Genomic DNA, 27,876 nt, shown 5'->3' with positions numbered 1-27,876 from the left:
AAACATTACAACGCAGAACACGACCTTCCCTCCATACCAGGCAACATCCTAGTAAATCTCCTCTGCACCCTTTCCAAAACTTTCACATCCTTCCTATAATGCAGTGACTAGAACTGTACGTAATACTCCAACTGTGGCTGCACCAGAGTTATGTACAGCTGCAGCATGATCTCATGGTTCCAAAACTCAATCCCTCTACAAATAAAAGCTAACACACCATATGCCTTCTTAACAACCCTATCAACCTGGTTGGCAACCTTCAAGGATTTATGTACCTGGATACCGAGATCTCTCTGCTCATCTACACTATCAAGCATCCTACCATTAGCCCAGACTATGCATTCCTGTTACTCCTTCCAAAGTGAATCATCTCACACTTTTCCTCATTAAACTCTATTTGCCACCTCTCAGCCAAGCTCTGCAGCTTATCTATGTCTCTCTAATCTGCAACATTATTTACCAACCTTAGTGTCATCTGCAAATTTACTAATCCACCCTTCTATGCCCTTATCCAAATCATTTATAAAAATGACAAACAACAGTGGACCCAAAACAGACCCTTGCAGTACCCAACTAGTAACTGAACTCCGGGATGAATATTTCCCATCAACCACCACCCGTGTCTTCTTTCAGCTAGCCAATGTCTGATCCAAACCGCTAACTCATCCTCAATTCCATGCATCTGTATTTTGTACAATAACCTCTCATTGGGAACCTTATCGAACGCCTTACTGAAATCCATGTACACCACATTCAACTGCGTTACCCTCATCCACTATTTGGTCATCTTCTCAAAGAACTCAAAGATTTGTGAGGCACGATCTACCTTTCATAAAACAGTGTTGACTATCCCTAATCAATTTATTCCTTTCCAGATAATTATAAATCCTCTCTCTTATAACCCTTTTCAACACTTTACCCATAACCGAAGTAAGGCTCACAAGTCTATAATTTCCAGGGTTGTCTCTACTCCCCTTCTTGAACAAGGGGACAACATTTGCTATCCTCCAGTCTTCTGGCACTATTCCTATAGACAATGACGACAAAGATCAAAGCCAAAGGCTCGGCAATTCCTCCCTGCTTCCCAGAGAATCCTAGGATAAATCCCATCTGGCCTAGGTGACTTACCTGTTTTTACATTTTCCAGAATTGTTAACACCTCCTCCTATGCACCTTAATCCCATCTAGTCGAGTAGCCTGTATCTCTATTCTCCTCAACCACATTGTCTTTTTCTAGTGTGAATACTGACGAAAAGTATTCATTTAGCACTTCCCTTATCTTCTCTGACTCCACGCACATCTTCCCACTACTATGCTTGATTGGCCCTAATCTTACTCTAGACATTCTTTTATTCCTGATATACCCATAGAAAACCTTAGGGTTTTCCTTGACCCTATCCACCAATAATTTCTCATGTCCCCTCCTGGCTCTTCTTAGCTCTCTTTTTAGGTCTTTCCTGGCTAACTTGGAACACTCAAGCGCCTTAACTAAGCCATCATATCTCATCCTAACATCTCATCTTGACAAGAGATTCAACTTCCTTAGTAAACCATGCTTCCGCGCTCGACAACTTCGTCCCTGCCTAACCGGTACATACTAATCAAAGACACATTTCCTACATTCCATTTATCAGGAATATGAAAACGAACCTTCCAATTCCGTGAGCAAATCTACATCCAGAACCTCAACCTGAGCTACAAATCTTCTCAAAACTCACTTACAGGAACATTTTCAACATTTGTGGGTTGCACCTTTATTTTGAATTTAAAAAAACCGCAGAGATGTAACCATTTAAACTGCACTCTGGTGTATTCTTTAAACAACTTACACCTAAATTAACCCACCTGCACTACATTCCACAGTGTATTAATTTCAAAACAATCACAAAAAAAATCTTTCATTTATAATAATTTGTTGATCATCTCTCAATACTTGAGTATTTCTAAACTTAAAAACTCTAAATTTGAAATAAGGAAAAAACATTATAGCATGGGATTCTTTTTGGAAGATGTATTTATTATGCAAACATAACTACATTGCTTTACAAAACCATTCAAGGATGGCACTTGTGCACCTGCAGTAATGCTCTCCCACATAATGCAGGTGGAGAATAACACATTCTCCAAATGTGGCCACTTTTCTGAAAAGTGCTGTTTTCCTGATAACGGGAGTCAGGAAAGTAGCGCCAAACGAATTGCCAGAAGAAACATTCCACAGATAACAGATATTTTATGCTGTTCTACAAATCCACACACAAATATTGCAGGAATTCTAAGTTGTGTAAAGGATGCCTTTGAGAGAAAAATGATCCAAAATGAAGTCTTGAATGCTGATCACAAACTGAAATTCAGCTGAAGTGAATGTGGGAAAAGACTCTTAGCTATCACAAGTAAACTTACCCATTATCCACTTTTTTTTTTGCCATGCAGGCTGTTAGAACATTTGGCCATGTGTTTTTTTTTAAAAAGCTTCTGATTTATAGACAATTAAAGCTACAAAATCCTTAAATAACTTGCACTTGGAAGATCTGAGATTATGGTATATATGTTCCTTAAAAGTTTGATACTTTATTGTTCCCATCTGCCTTGAATGAGGCACCAAATGTTCACACTTTCTATATTGTTTACAAAAGGCTCTTCAGAAATTCCTGTGTCTATACAGGCAGACTGGTGGTGTATGTGTGCATCCAAACTTTAAGCAGAGTCTGCCTTGCTGGGGTTGGGGGCATGATAGCTACAGAAATGTTAACATAACAGCAATGTTTGTGAGAAGATTTGTAGCTCGGGTGCTCATTGTTGTGGTTCTGTTCGCCGAGCTGGGAGTTTTTGTTGCAAACATTTCGTCCCCTTTCTAGGTGACATCTTCAGTGTTTGGGAGCCTCCTGTGAAGCGCTTCTGTGCTGATTCCTCCGGCATTTATATTGGTTTGAATCCGCCGCTTCCGGTTGTCAGTTGCTGTCCGCTGCAGTGGCCGGTATATAGGGTCTAGGTCGATGTGTCTGTTGAAAGAATTCGTGGATGAGTGCCATGCTTCTAGGAATTCCCTGGCTGTTCTCTGTTTGGCCTGCCCTATAATAGCGGTGTTGTCCCAATTGAATTCATGTTGTTTGTCATCTGAGTGTATGGCTACTAGGGATAGCTGGTCGTGTCGTTTCGTGGCTAGTTGGTGTTCGTGGATGCGGATCATTAGCTGTCTTCCTGTTTGTCCTATGTAGTGTTTTGTGCAGTCCTTGCATGGGATTTTGTATACTACGTTGGTTTTGTTCCTGCTGGGTATCGGGTCCTTTGTCCTGGTGAGTTGTTATCTGAAAGTGGCTGTTGGTTTGTGTGCTGTTATGAGTCCTAGTGGTCGCAGCAGTCTGGCTGTCAGTTCAGAAATGCTCCTGATGTATGGTAGTGTGGCCAGTCCTTTGGGTTGTGGCATGTCCTCATTTCGTTGTCTTTCCGAGGCATCTGTTGATGAAATTGCGCGGGTATCCGTTTTTGTTGAATACCTTGTATAGGTGTTCTTCTTTCTCTTTTTGTAGTTCAGGTGTGCTGCAGTGTGTTGTGGCCCTTTTGAATAATGTCCTGATGCAACTACGTTTATGTATTGGGGTGGTTGCTTTCATAGTTCAGGACTTGGTCTGAGTGTGTGGTTTTTCTGTATACCTTCGTGGTGAATTCTCCGTTCGGTGTTCTTTGTACCATAACGTCCAGGAGTGGGAGCTGGCTGTCCTTTTCTTCCTCCCTCGTGAATTGGATTCCTGTGTGGCGTTGATGATCCGGTGTGTGTTCTCTATTTCTGTGGTTTTTAATGATTACAAAGGTGTCATCCACGTATCTGACCCATAGTTTGGGTTGTAATTGCGTTAAAACTGTTTTTTTTAACCTTTGCATTACTGCTTCTGCTATGAGTCCGGAGATCGGTGAGCCCATGGGTGTTCTGTTGATTTGTTCATATATCTGGTTGTTGAATGTGAAGTGTGTTGTGAGGCACAGGTCCAGTAGTTTAAGTATGCCGTCTTTGTTAATAGGTTCAGCGTCCTGTTGTCTGTCATGTATGTCCAGCAGGTTGGATATTGTTTCTCTGGCTAGGGTTTTGTCAATAGAGGTGAACAGTGCCGTTACATCAAATGAGACCATGGTTTCTTCCTTGTCTGTGTGTATATTTCTAATGATGTTCAAAAATTCTTGTGTTGACTGTATAGAGTGTGTCTGGATCCGCTAATCAGGTGTTTCAGTTTCTGTTGTAGCTCTTTAGCCAGTTTGTGTGATGGTGTCCCTGGTAGTGATACTATGGGTCTGAGTGGGATGTCTGGTTTGTGTACTTTAGGTAGTCCATAGAATCTGAGGGTGTTGTTGCTTTCCGGTTTCATTCTTTGTAGGTCAGACCTGGTTATCTGTCCGTTTTTTTGTAGGTTCCTCAGTGTGTTGTTTATCCTATTGGTGAGCTGTGGAGTGGGGTCAAACTCCCTCTTTTGGTAGGGTGTTGGTGTCTGCAAGTAGTTGTTCTGCTTTGTGGATATAATCTGACTTATCCAGTATAACAGTCTTTGTCTGCTGGTCTTATCATTTCTTAGAGATTTTAGTGCTTCTTTCTCCTTAGTGTTGAGGTTGTGTGTTTGTCTTTTCCTTGTTATCATAGGTACGATACTTTGTCTCACTGTTTGTTGCGTCTCTTCTGTCAGTCCATTGTTCCTGAGTGTGCATTCTAGTGCTGCTAGGAAGTCTGCTGTCTTGGCGTCCCTGTGATTGTAGTTAAGTCCCTTGGCCATACACTCAGATGACAAACAACACGAATTCGATTGGGACAACACCACTATTATAGGGCAGGCCAAACAGAGAACAGCCAGGGAATTCCTAGAAGCATGGCACTCAGCCACGAATTCCATCAACAGACACATCGACCTAGACCCTATATACCGACCACTGCAGCGGACAGCAACTGACAACCGGAAGCGGCAGATTCAAACCAGTATAAATGCCGGCGGTATCAGCACAGAAGCGCTTCACAGGAGGCTCCCAAGCACTGAAGATGTCACCTAGAAAGGGGACGAAATGTTTGCAACAAAAACTCCCAGCTCGGCGAACAGAACCACAATAACAGCAACCTTGGGCCTACTACAATGTTCCAGCAAAGCATAACGCAGCTCGAGCAACAACACCTCATTTTCCCTTTAGGTATTTCACAACCCCTAGGACTGACTCTTTAATTCTACAACTTCAGATCTAGACTGCATCAGGCCTATTCTCCATTTTCCTTACACTTACTCCCTTCCCCCAGCATGGTCTGGTTTACATCTTCTTGACTTTGCTCTGAACAGTCAGAACCCATTCTGCCCCTTTCACACATTGATTCATACATGGTTTCCATCTCTTTTTCTATTTCATCACCATTAACAATCTGCTGGTCTTCTGCACTTAGCCTCTACATCATGTCCCCTTTGCCCCTATTGAAAGTAAATAAATACAATTTCCTAGCCCTTTTAGTTATGAAGAAATCATTCAGAATATTAACTTGGTTTCTCTACACACAGATGATGCCACGCCTGATGAGTTTCTTCAGCACTCTATGTTTATGGTTTGGAATTCTGCTTCAACTTCTGTTTCAGGAAGAGTGTCTTTGAACAATTTTAAGGCAGAGATAGTGGGTGAAGAGTTATTAGGGATAAATGGAAATGTGGATTTGAGGCTACAATCAGATCATAGAATAGAATAGAATCCCTACAGTGATTCTGTAGGGAAACTGGCCTTTTGGACTGTCAAGCCCTCAGAAACCCTCCGAAGATCATCTCACCCAGACCCACTCCCATTCCTGCATACTATGGATAATTTAGCATGGCCAATCCACCTGTCCTGCATATCTTTGGACTGTGGGAGGAAACTGAAGTAAACCCCATGCAGATATGGGGAGAATGTGCAAACTCCACACAGATCATCGCCAAAAGGTGGAATCAAACTCAGGTCCTTGGTGCTGTGAGGCAGCAGTGCTAACCACTGAATCACTGATCAGCCATGATCTTCTTCAATGGCAGAGCAGGTTTGAGTGCTGAATGTTTTCATCTTGATTGTATTGTTCCCAAGATGGGGGAACAGGTTTAAATAAAAACCGTTGTAGGTTCCTGAAAAAGGGCTTATGCCCGAAACGTCGATTCTCCTGCTCCTTGGATGCTGCCTGATCTGCTGCGTTTTTCCAGCAACACATTTTTCAGTTTAATAAAAAAATTGACGGAGCACACCTGCACTTTAGAAAGGGATGCAACATTTGTGAGTCCCTCGTATGAAACAAAAAGCAGCTCTCGATTAAATTTAAACATCTGGGAGCATAAGAGAAATGGTAAACAACTGAATCGGCAAAAGGATTAATGAAGAAAGAAGTGCACAGTTGTCCAAAGATAATGAGAGATAACATTGTCTAAAGCTTATGGATCTCTCATCCCCAGGTTTGACTAATTATTATTTCAATGTTACCCTACATTCTCTCCTTTTTGAATCTTTGGATGTGGTGCATTGGGATTGGCTCTCACGTAGAGTAGAGAAATGGAATACTATGTTGGCAGAAAGTAAATGTGTGAAACTAATAATGAATGATTCTTACCTGAAATGTGGATCTGGATTCATGCTACAGAACCATTTATCAGGCAGCCCATCTGGATCAATCCCATCTGGAAGCTTTCGCCATTTTAAACAGCCATCACATTGAGCCCAAGTTTGATCAGGAAGCTTCCTGCAAATAAAAGTACAGTCTACATATTTGAAAAAATACTATAAACATATGAATTCAGAAATAGAAATAAACTGGAAACCAAAAACATAACTGCATTGAGCTTTATCTATTAAAATCTCCTGTGGAATTGTCTCACTGCAAGATACACTGAAGTGTGGCACCTTGGATGCTGGAAATTAAGTAAGATGCTTATATGTCATAAATCATGGGACACCAGGTTATAGTCCAACAGGTTTAATTAGAAGCACTAGCTTTCGGAGCGCTGCCCCTTCATCAGGTGGTTGTGGAGTATAAGATTGGAAGACTCAGAATGTATAACAAAAGTTTACAGTGTGATGTAACTGAAATTATACATTGAAAAAGACCTGGAGTGAAAAAGAAATAATTTCAGTTACATCACACTGTAAACCTTTGCTATAAATTCTGTGTCTTACATTCTTATACTGCACAACTACCCAATGAAGAAGCAGCGTTCCAAAAGTAATTACAAATAAACCTGTTGGACTATAACCTGATGTTGTGTGATTTTTAACTTTGTACACCCCAGTCCAACATCAATATCTCCAAATCATAAGTCATGGGAGTCATTAAAAGATATTTGCCAATGATTTTATTATGTTTGTGTTTTTCTAGGCTGTTTTGTTTAAGTTCTAATTTTGGCCCTTAGAAAGTTTAGCTACTAAGAAAACAGCAAATAAAAATATTTCAGAAAGCGCAACTATCTGTGTGACGTTTGCACATTCTTCCCATGTCTGCGTGGGTTTCCTCCCACAATCCAAAGATGTGCAGGGTAGGTGAATTGGTCATGTTAAATTACCCGTAGTGTTAAGTGCATTAATCAGGGGTAAATGTAGGGGAATGGGTCTGGGAGGGTTGCTCTTCGGAGGGACGGTATGGAATTGTTGGGCCGAAGGGCCTGTTTCCTGTAGGGAATTTAATCTAATCACATCACTTTGGGCAATATCTGGAAGAGGTTAAAGCACTGAATTATTGTTCAAACCACTGGTTCCAGTCAGAAAGCAATTAATGTATAATCTTTCAGCTTTAAATGTAAAAAGTAAAAAAATTATAAAAGCAGATAGAGTTGACAAACTGTGACAAGCATAAATTTTTTGATGGTAAATATTCATTATGTTTACAAGATCAATGTTTGAAATCAGATTCCAGACTCTCATTAGAACTCTCAGCATCATGCAGGACAGAACTACATTTATACAATAATCCAGCCCAGAATGAAGCTACGCAGTCTGTCACATCTGCACCAGTTCTCTGAAACAGCTATCCAATTTTTCTTAACAGCCAACTTTTGCCCACAACCTTGCAAAACTCTTCAAGACATCTTCAATTTCTTTTTAAAGATTCCTATCAAACTCCTAATTTCAACACACTTTCAAGTCATGTTTGAGACCTTCACAAACTTTGACATTTTCCTCTAGTTATTTAGCCAATTATTTTTATACTACGGAATCAACAATTGAAGATTATTTTATTTATTGGAGTGGAGAATTCTAATCAGAGTACAAGATCTACACCTACAATGGGCTCAGATTTAAATTCACTTGTAGGAAAATAGCAATCGTTTTCAATATTACAGAAATTAAACTTATAAACAAAAAAGTCTCCCAGCAATTTAGATTTGCATCCATCCAGACAGAATAAGATAACTGAAACTTTGGCATACATGAATAAATTGCACACACATCTCAAGAGGGTTAAGAAGCTGCTTGGGAATTGAAGGAGCTTCCTACTTATTTTAAAACAAATTCACAGTATGTGAGCATCGCTGGCTGGGCCAGCATTCATTGCCCGCCCCTCAATACTCAAATCGCATTTGAGAGTCAACCACATTGCTATAGGTCCGGAGTCACGTGTCAGCTAGACTAGGTGAGGACGGCAGTTTCCCATCCTAAAGGACATGAGTGAATTATGATGGTTTTTTTCCCGACAATTGACAAGGGGTTCACGGTCATCGTTAGACTCCTAATACCAAAATTTTAAAAAATTGAATTCAAAATCCACCATCTGCCAAGGCGGCAGATTCGAATTCAGGTCTCCAGGACATTACCTTGGTCTCTGGATTAACAGTCTTGTGATAAAACATGAAGCCATGTTAAACATGCTGCTTGCTGAAGTAGCACAAATACTTACTGCGAGTCTTCTACAGGTATAACACTCTGAGGATCTTCTTGGTTTCTCATATTCTTTTTCTCATTCCAGTAATCACTCAGCTTCAGTCCGAGTGCGTGAATCGTCAGTCTGTAATTTGGAAAACTATGTATCAGGTATATCCTAAGAAATTAATTTTTTGCTTGAATTGCAACATTTCCCATACCCTGGTCCTGTCAGGACTTGGGCTGCCTTCAGCACAGTCTTCCGTCTATTTTCAGCTCTGCGTATCAGTTATTCAGCTTCCCTTTTATTCAAGCCCAAGAGATCATCTGCCTACCTCTTTCAAATCTCCCTCCCTATGTTCTCTGTCTCCATTTGCCCCCCCCCCCACCCCATACCACATCTTCAGCACAAACACTACTCTTTCTCTAGGGGTTATCAGATTTGAAATGTTAACTCGGCTTTAACACTTCAGATGCAGCCAGACCTGCTGAGATTCACCAGCATTTTCTGTTTTTGTTATAGGAAATGGTTTAGTAGCTACCTCAACATAGGTTAGACTTGCTAACTTAAACAAAACTAACTTTTTTTATTCATTTGTGGGTCTTGGGCGTCACTGGCTGGCCAGCATTGATAGCTCATCCCTATTTGCCCTTGAGAAGGTGCTGGTGAGCTGCCTTCTTGAAACGCTGCAGTCCACTTGCTGTGGGTTGACCCACAATGCCGGGAGGGAGAGAATTCCAGGATTTTGACCAACAACTGTGAAGGAACGGTGGACTTTTCCAAGTCAGGGTGGTGAGTGATTTAGAGGGGAACTCGAATGTGATGGTGTTCCCAAGTACCTGCTGCCCTTGTCCTTTTAGGTGAAAGGGGTCCTGGGTTTGGAAGAAGCTGTATAAGGATCTTTGGTGAATTTCTGCAGTGTATCTTGTAGATAGTACACACTGCTGCTACTGAGCGTCAGTGGTGGAGGGATTGAATGTTTGTAGACGTGGTGCCAAAGCTGGTTGCTTTGTCCTGGATGGTGTCAAGCTTCTGAAGTGTCATTGGTGTTGTACCCATCCAGGCAAGTGAGGAGTATTCCATCGCACTCCTGACTTATGCGTTGTAGATGGTGGATAGACTTTGGGGTGTCAGGAGGTGAGTTACTCGCCTCAGTATCCCTAGTCTCTGACCCACTCTTGTAGGCACTGTATTTATGTGGTGAGTCTAGTTGAGTTTCTGGTCAAAGGTAATCCTAAGGATGTTGAGAGTGGGGAAACTCAGTGACGGTAGTACAGTTAAATGTTAAGGGGCGGTGGTTAGGGTGATAGTCATTGTCTGGCATTTGTGTGGTAGCGAATGTTACTTGCCACTTGTCGACCCAAGACTGGATATTGTCCAGATCTTGCTGCATTCAGTATATGAGGAGTCACGAATGGTGCTGAACACTGTGCTATCATTGGCGAATATCCCCACTTCAGACCTCATGACAGAGGGAAGACCATAATGCCTGAATTTCTGCAAGTAACTGCCCACATGGAGTGTGATGCGATATAAGACGAGGTGGTAAAGGACAATAACATGTCATTATGAGACAGACAGACAGACGTGTATAGATGAGCTCAGTTGTGCTTTGTACAAGCATCTGACTGTTTTGAATAAAACCATCCAAAACGAATAATAAAATCAGAGTTCCCTGCATTCTTCAAGCATCATGTGTTCTTTTTAACTCTACTTTTAACTTCAACGACATGCATCATTCTGCAATCCTGACAAGATGAAATACCAAAGTATTGCTATGCTTGTTTCCTCTCTCAAAGCACACCATCTGGGGGCCAACTGAGAATATGAGACTATTAACAAAATAAGAGTTCTGATTTAAGTTTGAATTCTCTAGCAACTAAAAGACTTCCTCTTCTCACCATGACTGATTAAAAAAAAGATTAAATGCTGAAGGTTTAAGTTGTCTCACTAGTTTTTTTTTATTTCTTTTTGATTGCATACCAATTTCGAACAAAGATAACTCAGGTATGTTTCCAGTTTGTTGGAAACAAACAAAAAAAATCTTACCATGTTTTGCGTTATACAACACCCCAAAAGTATTGATTCAGTATACAGCGAAAACTAGCTTAAACAAACATTAAACTCAAGTGCAAAGGCCAAAATGATACTGCTGGACCTGTCCGCACTATGAGACTTTCCACTTCACACTATTAAGGCTATATTTATAATTTTCAGAATTCACAGCATTTACATTATGCAGCTGTAAAGTGTATTGTAAACATATCCCATGCCACATTTTTGTTTTGATTACTAGTGTATTAAATATTTCAGAAAAATAACAAGGGGAACCAATCTAAGTGGTTACGCTTCTATAATCACTGACATAGTTTGGATACTGTTACTTTCTTTTAGTTCATTCACAGGATGTGGATATCGCTGGCAGGCCAGCATTTATTGCCCATTCCTAAAGGCCTAAACCTGCAGTTAAGAGTCAACCACATTGCTATGGGTTCGGAGTCACATGTAGGCTAGACAAGGATAAGGACGGCAGTTTCCTTCCCTAAAGGGCATGAGTGCATTACAATGGACTTGATGATTTTCAGAATTCCTCCATGGCCAGTAGGGAGGTTAATTGTGAATTTATCAGAATAATAGCCTCTTAAATCATATTTATATTTTGTTAATAGTCACATATTCTGAGCTGGTCACCAGATGGTGTGCTTTGAGAGAGGAAATAAATACAGCAGTACTTGGATATTATATCTCTTGTCAAGAGAATTGCAGAATGAGGCCTTGAAGTTAAAAGTTGCAAGAACCCAAGAAAGCAGTGAATTCAATCTTATTCTTTGTTTTGAATAGTCAGGTACTTGTACAAAGCACAACTGAGCTCATCTCTCCAAGACTAGCTCATAATGATATACTGTTGTCTTTTATTCCTGAAAAACTAGAAATAATGAGCAAACTGGCCTTGGCACAGTATCAGTTCACAACAAAAATAAACCCAAATCAAATTAAAACTTAAGCTACCAGTGACTGAAGTCAATTTAATGATGCATTCATTTCCAAAGAGGTATTAAAGAACAATATTAAAAATGTAACCTTCTTTCCCTCCATACAAAAAGGTATAACATTACAAAATGGAATTAAGGTGACTGCATGCTTTAGGCCATTAAATTGCTGAAAGAACCGTATGCATATTGTAATGAAAATAAGATAGCTTCTCAACAGTGAAGTCTTACCTATACTCATTTGTATAATCAAAGTCTTGTTTATTGTGCGTTGGTTTAAGAAAGTCGCATTCAATAATTCCAATGACCCCCACTCCCATGTTGTTTGCCTGAAAAGACGACAGTAGAATGGATTCATATTACTTTAGATTCAGAAGACAAATGTAAATTATAATTTTAAACCATAACTGATCTTATATTTTGCAGGGAGAAAGCGAGGACTGCAGATGCTGGAGATCAGAGTTGAGAGTGTGATGCTGGAGAAGCTCAGCAGGTCAGGTAGCATCCAAGAAGCAGGAGAATCAACGTTTCAGGCATAAGCCCTTCATCAGGAATGAGGATTGTGAGCTGGATAGCTGAGAGATAAATGGGGGTGGGGGGGAAGCTGAGGTTGGGGGTAAGGTGGTTGAGAAAGTGATAGGTGGGTGAATGCAAGGGAGAAGGTAATAGGTTTGCAGGAGCGGATAGATGGGAAAGATGATGTACAGGTCAGGAGGGTGGTGCCGAGATGGATGCTTGGGACTGGGATAATGTGTGGGGAGAGGAACTGAGGAAAACTATTTTGTAGATGTACTTACTCTGAGCTGACAGCCAACTTTCTCGTAAGATTTAATCAACCTGTTTTTATGGTACATCATTATCCCAAAATGTTCTTTATTTCTCCAGTTAAAGCCAAAGGTTATTTTTATGTTTTTGTTCTGAAACAGCATTAAGGAAATGTAAACTTCAGCTGTAATTGGAATGCAAAATTAAATAAACTCAAAGAAAAGATGAAATTAATTTGGAGTTGATGCAATGGTTGGAACAAAACAGAACTCTCTTTTGAGATCTGCCATTTCAGCTACCCTCAGTGGTAATGGGGTAAAATGTTACCCAAATACAGGCATGTAAAGTGTATAAACTTTTTGTACCTTCATGATATTAAGCTATAAAACTCAAGCATTCCTAACAGAAAACTCCTTACCAACCCATGGATGACAGAGGGAGAATAGAAAAATTAAAAGTTAACAAATTAAGTTTCTCACCATCCAGATTCTGAATTACAATGCCATTCTTTAACAAAGCCAAAATCCTAGTACTCTTAACACTACTGTGGGTGTTCCTATGTCTCAAAGACGCAGTAATTTAAGGGGGCAATTCACCACCATTTTCATGAATAATTAGGACATGTATTAAACACTGGTCAAGCCAGTGACACTCATTCTGTAAATAAATTGGAAAGTGTCTGCCTCATAAATGACATTATTCTTACACAGGCTTTACTGACCTATTTGTACACAAGGGCTTAACCATCAGTGGCAAGATGAGCATCAGTCCCTACTCCCTAACTGCTTGAGAAAGTGGATTTGAGCCATCTTGTTGAACGATTGCAGCCTTAGATGTGTAGTTGTCCCCACAGCAATATCTCATAGGGAGTTCCTAGATCTTGACCCAGTGATGATATAGGAAAGGTGAGATATTTCCAAGTCAATATCGTGCACCAATTTGGTGAGCAACGTGAGAGTGGCCACCCATACAGCTGCTGCTAGATGGTAGGTTGTAAACTTGGAAGGTAATGTAGAAGCAGTTTTGGCAAGTTACGCTCTATTTTGGAGATAGTCAAACTGCAACCACAAAATCTGGTGCTAGAGAGAATGTCCAAATCAACTTCCTGATGTCGTGGGAGCTTCAGTCACGCAATTACGCAAGATGCCCCATCACATTTCCAATTTGCGCCTACTAGAAGTGAAAAAGTTTGGGTGCCTGGATTGGGAAAAGAGCAAACTGTGTGCTCCTCAGTTTAGCACCCCCAGTCTTTGACCTGCACTCGCAGTCAAAATATTTATGTGGCTGATCCAGATAAGTTTCTTATCAATGGCAACTCCACAGGATGGGGAGGATTCAGCAATGACAATGCCATAATGAAGGAGAGACAATTGTACTTAGGTTGGAGATGGCCATTACCTGACAAGATATTACTTTCCAGTCCCAAAGTCTAAATGTTGTGAAGATCTTGCTGTCATGTACTCTTGGACTACGTCAGAATGAATGGTATTGCTTATGATGCAATCAGCAAGAATCCCCAATTCCAACCTCATGCAGGGAAAGTCACACGTGAAACAGCTAAAGATGTTTTGAGGACAGGACATGACAGTGAGGAACATCTCCTTAGGACAGAACATAATTCAATTCAGTGATAGACTAGGTCTGTGATGAGTGGCCTCCAATAGCCTAACAAACTTGCTCTGGACTACATAGGATTAGTGACTGGACAGGTTTTTCCCAATTTCCATTTTTGAGGCTCCTTTGTGCCATAAAATACTGCCTCAATATCAAAAGCATTCAACTCTTGCTACACCATTGAAATGAAGCATTTTTGTCCATACCACTGTACGAGAAAAGCTTAGCTAAGGGCCAGTTCTGGAGCAAAAAAGTATTTGGGGGTTGTCTGGGCCCACAGCCTTTACTGCATCCAATACACGGAGCCATTTCTCATTATCAAACAAATTGAATTAGGAGTTTGCAATTTTTGGCTGAGATGAATTTTTCAATGAGCACTTCTCACTGAAGTTGGCTGCAAACCCTTCAGCCTTATATTTTGTTTTCAAATATGCACCCAACTGACAGAGTGGGGATGTATGGGGATCCTCAGCATCGTGCTGGTTACTTAATTATCCACCACCTTATATCGCTGGATAATTTCTTTGTCATCTCTGTCCTAAAAGGGTAACACCTTTTTTTTTTCTATTACGTTATCTTGTAACTCTGCTGCAGGAGCAGCAGCTCATTTTTAAGCATGCCTTGTGCTGCTCCTGCATGTTGCCCTGCACTCCCTGTTATATCTGGTTCACTGGCTTTAGTGAAATGCTGGGCCACGAGGTTACTGATTATGCTCCCATGTAACACTGCAATTATTGATGACACACAAAATCTTACTGGCATCCAGTTCTGAGCCACAGATGTGATTTGAACAAGGTTATGGAGGGCTCCGTCAATGTCACTTTGTCTCCACACCTACAAAACAGTGACTACACCTGAAAATAAATTAAATTAATTAGAAATGATGCTCAGAGGTGTGTGAGGCACTGAAGGGCATTGTTTAAGATATTATAATTTCCTGTTAACAAGTTCATTATGAAACTGCCTCTTATTAGGAGTCATCGCACTCATTATCTGAGTAACAATGGAGGATAGACAGATACCCTGTATGCTCATCCCTCACAATCCAGCTTTTAAAAAAAATCGCAGGGATAAATAAGAATGCAATGAGACTTATTGGGAGCTTTATTGCAAAGGGTACTAATCAAAATTCTCATTCCTGTCAATAATCCACCATGAGAAATGTACATATTATAAAGCGGTTTAATACTGTAGCATTTGCAAGTTTATCTCCTATAATATTTGGCTTAAAGGTACTTCAAAAAGGATACAACAAACATCGGTCTGTATATATCATGTTCAATATGAGCGAGACTTTTAGAAATGAGCTGAGTTTTGACTTTCACTCCCAGAAGAATGATTTGCATCCGTGGCTTCAGATACAAAACACTACAATAAGCCTGAAAAAAAAACTTGTAAGCATGAAGTGGAAAATATCTCAAAATATTCTATCACCCTCAAGAACACCATCTAGGGAAATCAGTTAATTTCATTTTAAATGAGGGAACAAATGACTGCAGATGCTGGTATCTATACTGAAAACAAATGCTGGAGATCACAGCAGGTCATCTAGAGTCAAAATATTAGCTTGCTCTCTCTCCAAGGATCTTCAGCATTTGTTGCTTTTAATTTCATTTTAACCTTTATTTCAAACTCTCAGATTAAACAGACCAATGTCTAAAAGAGAAATTACTTGAGAACGGAACAGAATGTCACAATACATTTTTCTCAACGCACCTTAACAATCAAGATGTAATTAAAAGCAATTATTCACTTCATAAGACCATTATTGGTTTTAAAACAAACATTTTTGCACATTAATTTTTGTCAGGAAAATTTGAATTACTACAATATAATCAGAAACAAAATTAGTCAGTGGTGACCCAATTTTATTTATGTGGGCAATCAAATTTCAATCACAAACTGCCTAACCTTCTAAAATAGCAACATAAGCAACTTCTAAGCTTGCTGGCAACACTTTATTTTAACTTACTCTTAAAGAATAATCACTTTCCGGCACAATTTGGTCCATCCGCTCCTGCCTTTTGTATTTTCTTTTTCTTGTGTCATCATCTAAAAGATCGCCAGGAATTCTGATGTCATGTTTATCAGTTTCAAAGTCAAACTCTGGTTTTCCATCCTTGGTTCTTGAAATAAAGTAACACTATTAAATCTGAGCCTATTTAAGTCCATGAGATTTAACAAAACTCTCTCAGAAGTACTTACAGTTATTATAATTGTGTATTTATACAAGCACAGAGAAAAAAAAAGGGAGGTGCTCAGACTGAGGAGCATTTTGACAAGCAACGCATTTCTTTTGATCACAGTCAGTAAGTCGAGTGAATCAATTTAAGATCATCAAACAAATGAAGAGAGTTACAGTTTATTATCTAGACCTTAAGATATCAAATATCTCTCAAAAAAGTGACTGAAGTGAAATCTAACCCCGAGAGAGAGAGAGAGAGAGAGAGGATCAAAATTTAATTTATTTTTGAAAAACATATGAGGGAAGAACAGGAAACGACTAAATAGAAAGCACTTTCACAGAGCCAGTACAAATGTGGTTAGCCAGAATGACTGATTCTGTCTGTAAAGTCTCATGTAATGATTGTATCAGAGACCAGAAGGTGTTCAAAATACTGTTATCTTTAAAAGTACATCGATGAGTGCAACCTATTGTACCTTCCATCTGATCTGGCCATTTTGTTCATTTCTTTCTAGTGAGATTGTTACAAAGTCCCAATTAATGAAGTTTGACTTACGTTCTTATATTCCAAATTATAACCCTTGTCCCTCGTTTTCCTGAAATGGCATCCAGTTCTGCTAGGAGCTCCCCTTCCGTGTGAAATAAAGAATGTTGTAAAATTGCATTCAAACTGGTCTGCATGTCCTCACTTATAAGCTTTTGTAAGACTTGTGTTAAAGAATGTAACCATACTTTCAAATAAGTAGCAGTTTGTAACTCTTTCAGCACATCAACATTTCTCAGATTCCATAATGTTTTCCTAAAATTTGAAGATCTTTTCAAAGAATAGAATCATACAATCCCTACAGTGGAAACAGGCTGCTCGGCCCAACAAGTCCACACTGACGTTCCGAAGAGTAACCCACCCAGACCCATTCCCTACTACTCTACATTTTACCCCTGACTAATGCACCTAACCCACACATCCCTGATCACTATGGCACCTAACCTACACACCTTTGGACTGGGGGAGGAAACCTACACAGACACGGAGAATGTGCAAACAGACAGACAGACAGACAGACAGACACCCGAGGCTGGAATTGAACCCGGGTCTCTGGTGCCATGAGGCAGTAGTGCTAAACACTGAGCCACTGTGCCAAACATTCTGAACATAAAAATATCTTCTGACAATGTACAAAAACACATGGATAGCTACAGCTATGGAATATGAAGGTGCATTGTTTGAAACATGAATTGGGATTATCATTGACTGGACATATATATCTTTGACTTGTTTTGGAAAGAACATATTGCAAAGCACAGGACACCAGCCATAGCATGAAAAAAATTGAAGCATTTACAAAGAACACAAATTGCTTTTTGATACAAGATCAAATTACCCAATTTATGAATATAATAAAAGCTACTGGATTGGAACATGGAAAAAGATCTTGCCTCGAGCAACAGTTTTCATCCTCTTTTTCCAAAAGCCTCTTAATCAAACTCGGAGATTCCAAAATCCACTGGACACATGATCATGAGTGAAGGGTTCTTAAAGGGATGTCTCATTGTTGCAGCCAGGGAGTTCTTAAAAGGAGAATGTGCAATTCACCACCACCGCTTCTGGAAAAGCAGAATTCAGACAGACCTGCCTAAACTAGAAAGACTACCCAGTAGAAACAGGTGGCGTATAAAGCAAATTTAGCCATTGTTCAACATTTGGACAGTCTGGGAATAATATTTTTTGTTCTGAATTTAGCTGATATTCGGCCAAAAACAATGTAACATACTGTAGAATTTCCTAATATTCTGCTCGCGGACCTGGAACTTGTGTGTATATGAGTATGTTGGTTTTCAAGACATGGAGTTGCACGCATTTGTACAGTTTAAACCATTCTTAATAATCTTTACAAACAAAATATTGGGCAAGTGCAAAGATATAGCGTGTTAACATCGCAGCCAAAACAACATATAGGGATGGCAAGTATACATAAATCACTTTGCAGCAGGAAATACTGCACAACTCCCAACAAACATTAAACACCAATAATCCTACTCACCAACTAAATTAAAAATTACTGAGAAAGACCTGCAGAAAAGGAATGGCAGATAATGCAGCTTTTTAAAGAACAAGTCATCTAATCAAGAACAAATTTCTCCATCAGAAAAAGGATATTGTTTGAGTTGAATGAAACAATCGGTACAACCACATTTTCTGCTTTTATTGCTTCAAGGTAAGTCTGAGACAAGAAGCCGACACTACTTGTTTCCCCATTTTTTGTGAAAACAATTGCATCTTTTCCCAACCGCATGGATCCAGACTTGAAACCATTGCCATAAAGTCCAACAGGAGCGTGACCATTTATTGGAACTTTGTCACTGAATCCAAAGCTAAGAGGAACAAGAAAGGAAAAGTGAATTTCAAGTTTTTCAAGCTAAAATAGTACACACCACTTCTCACAGTTTAAAATAATAAATCCAAACAAAACCATTGAGCATTGCAGTACATGTTAGAGAAGTCAGTATTCATAGCCTCACGGTGATCCTTTAAAATGAGGAGGGGAAGGAATTTCTTTGGTCAAATATTTGGTCTCTCAGGAACTCAAAAGATACTGAAAGTTTTGAAAAAAAGTGAAGCTGAAGTAAAAGATCAGTTATATTGGTACTGAATGGTGAAGTGGGTCATCATGAGGTTATGGCCAGTTCCTGCTCCTCTGCATGTTCTTGTAAAACACCATGCTTGGATCCCTTCAAACACATGCGTGTTCTTGCAAAACAAGTCTCACCAAAACCAAATATGATACCATATGCCCCTGTGACAAAGGTAAGCTATCTCTCCTTCTTGGCTTGTCTCCAACTCATCAATACTGATGACCACACCCCCTGCCTTTCTACTGTTCTTCAGTCCAATTCCTTCCACAGCTAATAACTGTAGCCAAGGAACCACCTGCAATGACTTCTTTCTGATTCAGTACAATTATGCCTGATGTATTCCCAAGGACAGGAGTTTGGCCACCACCTACTTCTCACCCAAAATGAATCCTCTTGGCAACAAAACCCATCTCATCTCCAGCCCTCTAAACTGTTTCAGTGTCTCTAGACTTTCAGAATGCTTTTGCAACATTCAGTATCCTCCAAGTTACATGTTGTGAAGAGTGATGCTGTTATCTTGGCCCTCAAGACAATCCCTATTCCCTAACCACCAATTCCACCCTTCACCCTGACAGCTGCTCAAGGCCAATCCAAATTTTTGTCAACCTTGGTGTGATATCAGATTCAGGGACAAGTAATAATCTTAACTTGGCTGTGAGCATAACAACACTGTGACTCTTTGTAAATCCTACTCAATCATAGAATTACATCGGATATTGGCTGTTACTTCAACATTTTTCAAGCACTGGGTAGTTGAATATGGTCAGTACACTGCCTGTTGAGCTAGACAAAACATCACATTGTTTGATGCAATTGACCAATCATTGAGATGCACACAGTCTATATACCTGGTGTCACAGCATCAATGAATCCTGAAATTGTCCATTTTGGCAGAAAGAATAAAAAAAATCTAATCAGGGAGCAATTGTAGAGCTCTTATTTGTAGTGAGACCTGGTTTGCCTAGTGCGTGAATTACAAAAGATTAGTGTGCAGGCACTGCAAGTAATTAAAAAGTAGAAGGTGTTCACTTATTGCAAGAGAATGGAATACAAAGGTAACAAGGTTATACACTTCAATTACACGTGGCACCGTAAAGGTGCATGTGGAGTACTGTACACCTCATTTCAGAAAGGATGTAAATGCATTGGAGACTGCTCAGAAATGGTTTACTGGCATAAAACCTGGAAAAGTGTGTTGCCCTATCAGCAAATATTGCACAGACGAGATGTGTATCCATCTACTGGGGTTTAGAAGAGCAAGAGGCAATGTGATTGAACATATAACAATTCAAAAAGGTTTTGACAGAGTAGATGTGGAGAGGATGTTACTTTCTCTTCTGGGCAAGTCACGAGCTTGGGGTCAAAATTTCAAAATTTAAAACCAAGATTAGGGGTTGTGAGCATTTGGAACATTTTCCCTGAAAAGGTGACAGAAGCTGAGTGATTGAGTATTTTTAAGGCAGAAGTAGATAGATTGTTGTTCAGCAAGAATATGAATGCTCATCAGAACTAGGAATTTGGACGAGGTTACAAGTTGATTTGAGAATCTGAATGACCCAAGGACCCTGATTTTGTGTATTATATATTTAGGATAATTTATAGTTCTATTTTAAATTTGCATATATCCTGATGAGGGCAAGATGAAAGAAAGCATTTCTTTATCAATATGACACACATTGATCTGATGATATTATTTTCAGAAAAGGAGTGTTTAATTTACTGGGTGCTTTCTGCCTCAGGGGAATGATTAAAAAGCATCATTTTTTTAAAAAAAAATGCATAATGCTCCATTCCTATAGTTCTACTCACAGGAAAGTGATATCTTAGCGATCATACGGACTTCCTCCAGAAGTGACATATTGTGACTGGCTCACAGATGCAAAACAAATTGCTATGTTAGCAGCGTTAGATGAAGTTAAGTAAGAAAAATAAGCATACTGCAGGATCTGACCACTGAAATTTTAGTTCCAGTGTCAGTAATTTCTGTTAATCTCTAAAATTGTACAGTTTACAGCCTAGAAGTTAGCCGTGCTTCATGTGTAATCGTGTAAGCAGGACTGCTACGTATTATTTTAACATGTTATATGCACCAGCAAATGATGATCTCACGCAAAGGTCAACCACAAAAGACACTAGCATATCAAGCTACTCTTCGTAACTTGTAAGTTTTTATTCTCAAATCGCTGAATAATTTTAATCATAGAGAAATCAGAATAGACAGCGCGTCACTGACATTCCTCCCACATCATTTATAAGAAAAGCACAAACTACAGGTACCTCAACATTCTGTGCAACTTCCTTTGATTCATCCCCTGGCCATTGTCAGCAAATACCAAGCAAATTTTTTCCTTTATTACAGTCTTATCGATCCACATCTGCTTTGCATTTACATCTGGATCATATGCATTATCTGGAAAAGTGAAAACAAAAGTCAAACATTGGAATAAAAATGAATTATACTCAGCTGAATTAACTTTAGATACTATGCTTTTTAAGAGAAACCACTTCGTATGAACAGAAAATTGAAAGACAGCACAAACATAAGCGGTCCCACCAAAGCTGCCAGCCCTCAGCTAAACCAATACACTCCACAAAGAAATTTGGATCAAAGAGCTGAACTGCACAGGTTTGCATTCCCAGTGGAATACCCACCCAACCTGCACATCCCTGGACTCTATGAATAATTTAGCATCCCCTATTTACCTTTGGACATCTTTGGACTGTCAGGAGGAAACCTACACAGACACGAGGAGAATGTACAAACGCCACACAGTTGCCTGAATGTTGAATCAAACCCAGGTCCATGCTACTGTAAGGCAACAGCGCTAACCACTGAGCCACTGTGCAATTCAAATGACTTCCGCCAGCATTAAGGAAGCACTTGACAATTAAAAGGCCTAGCAAAACTGAAGACAAATGGGAATCAAGGAGAACTTTCTACACCAGCTCAAATCATAGGCAGCACAATGAAAAGAAAGCCAACCGCTTTAGTGTTCCATCCATCCTCAGCTGATTCAGTGACCGTCGTTCTACATAGTCAACATATGCTGAAGTGCTTAGCCCCATTCATAGCCCCTCAGATAACGAAGTAGTTCATTCCCATATGCAGAAAGAAATGTTGTGGTTCTGCTCGCCGAGCTGGAAGTTTTTGCTGCAAACGTTTCATTCCCTGGCTAGGGAACATCATCAGTGCTGTTGGAGCCTCGTGTGAAGCGCTGCTTTGATGTTTCTTCCGGTATTTATATTATACCGGAATATAAATACCGGAAGAAACATCAAAGCAGCGCTTCACACGAGGCTCCAACAGCACTGATGATGTTCCCTAGCCAGGGAACGAAACGTTTGCAGCAAAAACTTCCAGCTCGGCGAGCAGAACCACAACAACGGATACCCAAGCTACAAATCTTCAATCAGATTTTAAGCAGAAAGAAATGGGCAATATTCAGGTTTGAGTTGATAATTGGCAAGTAACATTCACACTACACAGTCAGTCAGTCTATAACCACCTACAAAAATCTGTTCCCCATAACATTCAACAGCTTTTTCCTCACTGTAGTTCCAACTGTCAATAATTCTCAAAGTCACCACTGACCAAAAAAAGTCAAATGAACCAACTACATGAATAAGTCACAGGAGTAATTCAGAGTGAATATTTCATCTCAACTCCCAAAGCCTGTCCAACATCCATAAAGCACAAGTGAAGTGAATGATGAAACAGTCTTCATTTACCGAAAGAAGTTCACTTCCAGAAACACTCAAGATGCTCAACACAATCCAGACAAACTGGCCTGTACTGTACCCCTTCCAGCATGTTAGGCATTTTCTCCACCACTAGCGCACAATGGTAGCACGTACATATACACTATGATAAAATAAGTTCACTAAGTGACTGTAAATGTGGCAAGCAGAACACAATCCAGAGAAGTGTGAGGTAATGCTTTTGGAGGGCAAACAAAACAAGGGAACAACACAACAGAGTAAAAAGGAGTATACTGAGAGGCATGATTTGGAGGTGCCAGAGAGGGGTGGAGAGAGACATTAGGTGCATGCCTACAGGATTTTCAAGGTGGCAGGACAAGCAGGTAAGATGTTAAAGAAAATAAATGGAACATTTACCTTTTCATGATAAGGTAAGAACACAAAAGGTGGGGATATAAACTCTGGTTGGGCCACAGTTAGACTTGTGTACACAATTCTGGTCACCATGCTTACAAGGAAGAATACAAATACTCTGACGTTCAGAGGTAACAACAAGAATGTTGCCAAAAGATTGTGGAGGATATGTTTTTTTTCAAAAGTGGTTTGTTGTCCAAATGATCCTCTAACAAGAGCTCAGGATTTAAAAAATAGAATTATTGGAAAAGTCTCTGCTGCCACTAATGAGTCAAAACCTCAAACCTGCATTATCTTCTGCAAGAATTCCACTTTGGAGCAACAGGTTTTCTGCAGACTTGGATGGTCAGACATCTTTCACATACCCCCGCCACCTCCCACTACCCTGATCCTCTGGCTTGATCCAAATACATATTTCAACATGACCACATTTAAGATATCATCAAAAATATAAGTTCTGCAATCCTGTGTTTATGTTGGGGAGTAACTGTCTCAGCAAATAAATTTCAAGCGGTGCAGTTGTGCATCATGATAAAACCATTGCATGACACACAAAACACTGGGGGGGACTGTTTATCCATTCCCATGAGAACACAGACATAATCCTTAGACAAGCAGAGACCTGTCCTATCCAGGCAAAATGAACACACCCAGACAATGCAACCATCCTGAAGTAAACAAAAGCACAGTAACAATACCTCACTGATGCATCACTCTTGTCCAGTGTCAACTTGCTAATCAATGAGCACCCTTATATTGTGTAATAAATATTGCCTCTCCCAGCAACATTTGGCACATTTTGGATGTAGGTTTGCTCGCTGAGCTTGAAGGTTCATTTTCAGACGTATCAACAAACACATTGACTTGAACCCCACTTACCACCCCCTGAGAAAAACAACTGGAAATGACATCACCACAGGAAATGACGACATCACCAACCCAAAGAAACCCAAACATATAAACAGAATGTAGGACTCATCAGCAGTGTTTCATCTGGAGGAACACTGAAGATCTTGCCTAGTATGGCAAACGTCTGAAAATGGACCTTCCAACTCAGCGAGCAACCACAACATCAACCTGAGCTACAAATCTTCTCAAAAGTCATTGGTACATTTTCATTGACAGATTTGAGTGAGAGGTAATAAGCTTCAGATGTATACTTTTTCGAGAAACACAAGGTTTGTACTGTACAACCAAATGACTATTTGAATGGGGTTTACACAATTCAAATTAAATCAGTGAATAGGGAAGTAGTATTGAGTATTTAAAAATACTGCTCTGGAAGTTAAATTGCATGGAATTCAGGGGAGCTGGCAAATTGGATACACAGTTGGCTTGATGGTAGGAAGCAGAGGGTAATTGTGGAAGGATACTTGTCAGACTGGAGGCCTGTGAATAGTAGAGTACCTTAGGCGTCAGTGTTGGGCCCACTGCTGTTTGTTATCTATATCAATGATTTGGCTGAGAAAGTACGAGGCATGATTAGTAAGTTTATTGATGACACTAAATAGGCAGTATCGTGGACAATGAGGAAGGTTATCAGAAATTGCAAGAGGACCTTGATCAGCTGGGGAAGTGGGTTGAGAAATGGCAAAAATAGATAAATGCAATTTGGAAAGTCAAATCAAGGTAGGGGTTTCATGATGAATGGTAGGCCTTGAGGAGTGTAGAGGAACAAAGGGACCTTGGAGTTCAAGTGCACAGTTTGCCAAAAGTGGAGTCACTGATAGACAGGGCAGCGAAAAAGGCTTTTGGCACAATGGCCTGCATGAGTCAGGGCACTGAGTATGGAAGTTGGGGAAGTTATATTGCAGTTGTACAGTACGTTGGTGAGGCCATACTTGGAATATTGCATGCAGTTTTGGTCACCTTGCTATAGGAAGAGTATTATTAAACTGGAAAGAGTACTGAAAAAATTTACAAGGATGTTGTTAGGACTCAAGGGTCTGTGTTATTGAAGAGTTTGGATAAACGGGGTCTTTTTTTCTTTACAGCGTAAGAGACTGAGAGGAGATTTTATAGAAATATATAAGATCATGACAGGCACGGATAGGGTGAATTCTTCGAGTAAAAAGTGAGGTCTGCAGATGCTGGAGATCAGAGCAGAAAAGGTGTTGCTGGTTAAAGCACAGCAGGTCAGGCAGCATCCAAGGAACAGGAAATTCGACATTTCGGGCCAGAGCCCTTCATCAGGAATGAGCTCTGGCCCGAAACGTCGAATTTCCTGTTCCTTGGATGCTGCCTGACCTGCTGTGCTTTAACCAGCAACACATTTTCAGCACAGATAGGGTGAATGCCGTCTAGGGTTGTGGAATCGAGGACTAGACAGCATCAGTTTAAGGTTAGAGGGAAAAGAATAAAAGAGAACCTAATTGTCAATTCTTCTTTTAACACAGAGGGTGGTACACATATGGAATGAGCCGACAGTGGAAGTGGTTGAGACAGGTACATTAACATCATGTTAAAGACATTTGGACAAATCCATGGATAGGAAAGGTTTGGCAGGATATTGGCCACATGCAGGGAAATGGAGTTAGTATGGATGGACGTTTTGGTCAGCACAGACTAGTTTGGGCCAAAGGGCCTGTCTCTGTGCTGTAGACTCTGACTCTACTCAACATCTAAATATTTGTACCTTAGAACTACTACACTGAATTGACTTCAAATATAGCGCAATCCCTTGCAAAAAGTAAGATTTATAAAAAAAGATCAGGAGTCCAGGAGGATTTTGCATCACATAAGTTCCTTAAGTTTCAAAATACAAAGTTCAGCATAGATGCAGAAATCAAAAATGAAACTGAAAGTGGTGGTCTGAAAGATTAGTGAAATCCACCCACAAAGCAATCAGTCGAGTTTCCAGGAATTCATGTCACAGATGTTCTTTGAGATATGCTTTAACAACTCACGCAGCAGGAGCTACTGGTTCACTACTGCAATCTACCCTTTCTAACCACAAACTTGTCAATATTTAACCACAAACTGATTCAAATATTCACTACAGTTTTTGTTTTAAACAACTGTTAACTGACTGCACTATTTGCTTTGCGATGATTTAGACTTCCACATACAAGATCATGCATATAAATGCTAAAAAAAAGTTCAGAATAAAGAATAAAGTTGTTTATTTTGACGAGATCCAAATTCTCAGAGGCATGACCCACAGAATTTCAGAGAAGATTTTTTTAAAAATTGCTTGGAAAAGCTCTGCAGGTCTGGCAGCATCAGTGGAGAGAATCAGAGTTAGTGTTTTGGGTCTAGTGACCCTTCCTCAGAACTGATTGATTATTTTACGACCTGAAACATATAAGTTTGATTTCTCTCTACAGACGCTGCCAGACCTGCTGAGCTTTTTCCAGCAATTTCTGTCTTTCTTTCTGATTTACAGCATCCGCAGTTCTTTTGGTTTTACTTTTTTTAAAACTTTAAAGCTCAGCTGGGGGCGGGAGGAGAAAGAGAGTTGATGACACTCACCTATCAGCTCAGCCACTGCACTGAAAGGCCAAGTATGACTGGTGGAGTTGGCGTGCAGGAACTTGGGACTCATCTGATAACACACAGAGAATATAATTAGTAAGCAGGGCATGGAGGTGGAGATCAAACTGCACAGGGAGGCAATGCAACATCACCTCTCCACAACAAATCCCATGCTCTCCTGTCACTCAGGACAGGACAGGACACGCTGCCTAACGCCAGCCTCTCACTCAGGAGGCTGGTTGGACCTGCCTCCCCCCCCTCAGGAGGCTGGTTGGACCTGCCTCCCCCCCCCCTCAGGAGGCTGGTTGGACCTGCCTCCCCCCCCCCTCAGGAGGCTGGTTGGACCTGCCTCCCCCCCCCCTCAGGAGGCTGGTTGGACCTGCCTCCCCCCCCCTCAGGAGGCTGGTTGGACCTGCCTCCCCCCCCCTCAGGAGGCTGGTTGGACCTGCCTCCCCCCCCCTCAGGAGGCTGGTTGGACCTGCCTCCCCCCCCCTCAGGAGGCTGGTTGGACCTGCCTCCCCTCCCCTCAGGAGGCTGGTTGGACCTGCCTCCCCCCCCCCTCAGGAGGCTGGTTGGACCTGCCTCTTCCCCCCCCCCCCGCGTTGCCACAGCGGCTGCAGCTGCATGACTCACCGCGCTCAGAGGGATGTCCTGTGGCCCTACCACCAGCGAGCTGCCGCCGGCCCCGCTCCCGCTCCGCAGGAAGGCCGAGGCCATCTCGTCTGCGGCCTGCTCCTTTAAGGGTCAGACGGCTGTGACGGACGGACCGACCCCACACTCTCTCAGGAGCGACCCCGCCGCCTCAGTTGACAAACTCCAGCCCCCTTCTGTCACCGCCCAGTGACGCACTTCCGCCGGGCCCTGCGCCCCGCCCACCGGCTGCGTCATTGACCGTAAGCTTCCGGTCAGCTGCCGCCCCAACCCTCTGCAGGCCAACCAATCAATGCTCGCCCCCTACTGGACATAGGGTCTGACCCATTCAGCCTGCCCTGACATTCAGTACAACCAGGTTCTGCATTAGTGGTGCTGGAAGAGCACAGCACTTCAGGCAGCATCCATCTGTAGTCATGGGGTGGCACAGTGGCTAGTGTGAGACGTAAAAAGTCTGCTCAAGCCAAATTCAGGAAAACAAAGTTAATTAGCAAGTCTGCAGAGTTGGGTACCCCTCAAAGAAAGGGACCCTGATTGTTACAAAGCATCCCCTGATATACCCTTAAACTCCACCCCCTGTTGAGTCAGGTGATTCTCAATCTTGAGTAACCGGTACTTTTCCATTACTT

The 27,876-nt window shown here is 40.9% G+C and overlaps 1 protein-coding gene across 1 annotated transcript in view; it reads right to left on the bottom strand.

Annotated features, from left to right (window-relative positions):
* The window catches only part of LOC132821163 (MORC family CW-type zinc finger protein 3-like), a 58,354-nt gene extending 30,933 nt beyond the window's left edge, over positions 1-27,421 (bottom strand). The window contains exons 1-11 of the mRNA XM_060833772.1: positions 27,230-27,421; positions 26,594-26,666; positions 21,287-21,419; positions 18,534-18,748; positions 16,932-17,076; positions 16,163-16,316; positions 15,441-15,569; positions 12,609-12,728; positions 12,043-12,140; positions 8,858-8,965; positions 6,581-6,709 (exon numbers count right to left, since the gene is read on the bottom strand). Of these exons, the coding sequence (XP_060689755.1) occupies positions 6,581-6,709; positions 8,858-8,965; positions 12,043-12,140; positions 12,609-12,728; positions 15,441-15,569; positions 16,163-16,316; positions 16,932-17,076; positions 18,534-18,748; positions 21,287-21,419; positions 26,594-26,666; positions 27,230-27,313 (1,388 nt within the window). The 5' untranslated portion in view covers positions 27,314-27,421. The remainder of the gene's footprint in view (positions 1-6,580; positions 6,710-8,857; positions 8,966-12,042; positions 12,141-12,608; positions 12,729-15,440; positions 15,570-16,162; positions 16,317-16,931; positions 17,077-18,533; positions 18,749-21,286; positions 21,420-26,593; positions 26,667-27,229) is intronic.
* Positions 27,422-27,876: the final 455 nt, after the last annotated feature.

Source organism: Hemiscyllium ocellatum, chromosome 12 (genome assembly GCF_020745735.1).
Source record: "Hemiscyllium ocellatum isolate sHemOce1 chromosome 12, sHemOce1.pat.X.cur, whole genome shotgun sequence".
NCBI lineage: Eukaryota > Metazoa > Chordata > Chondrichthyes > Orectolobiformes > Hemiscylliidae > Hemiscyllium > Hemiscyllium ocellatum.
This window is presented reverse-complemented; position numbering and strand designations above follow the sequence as displayed.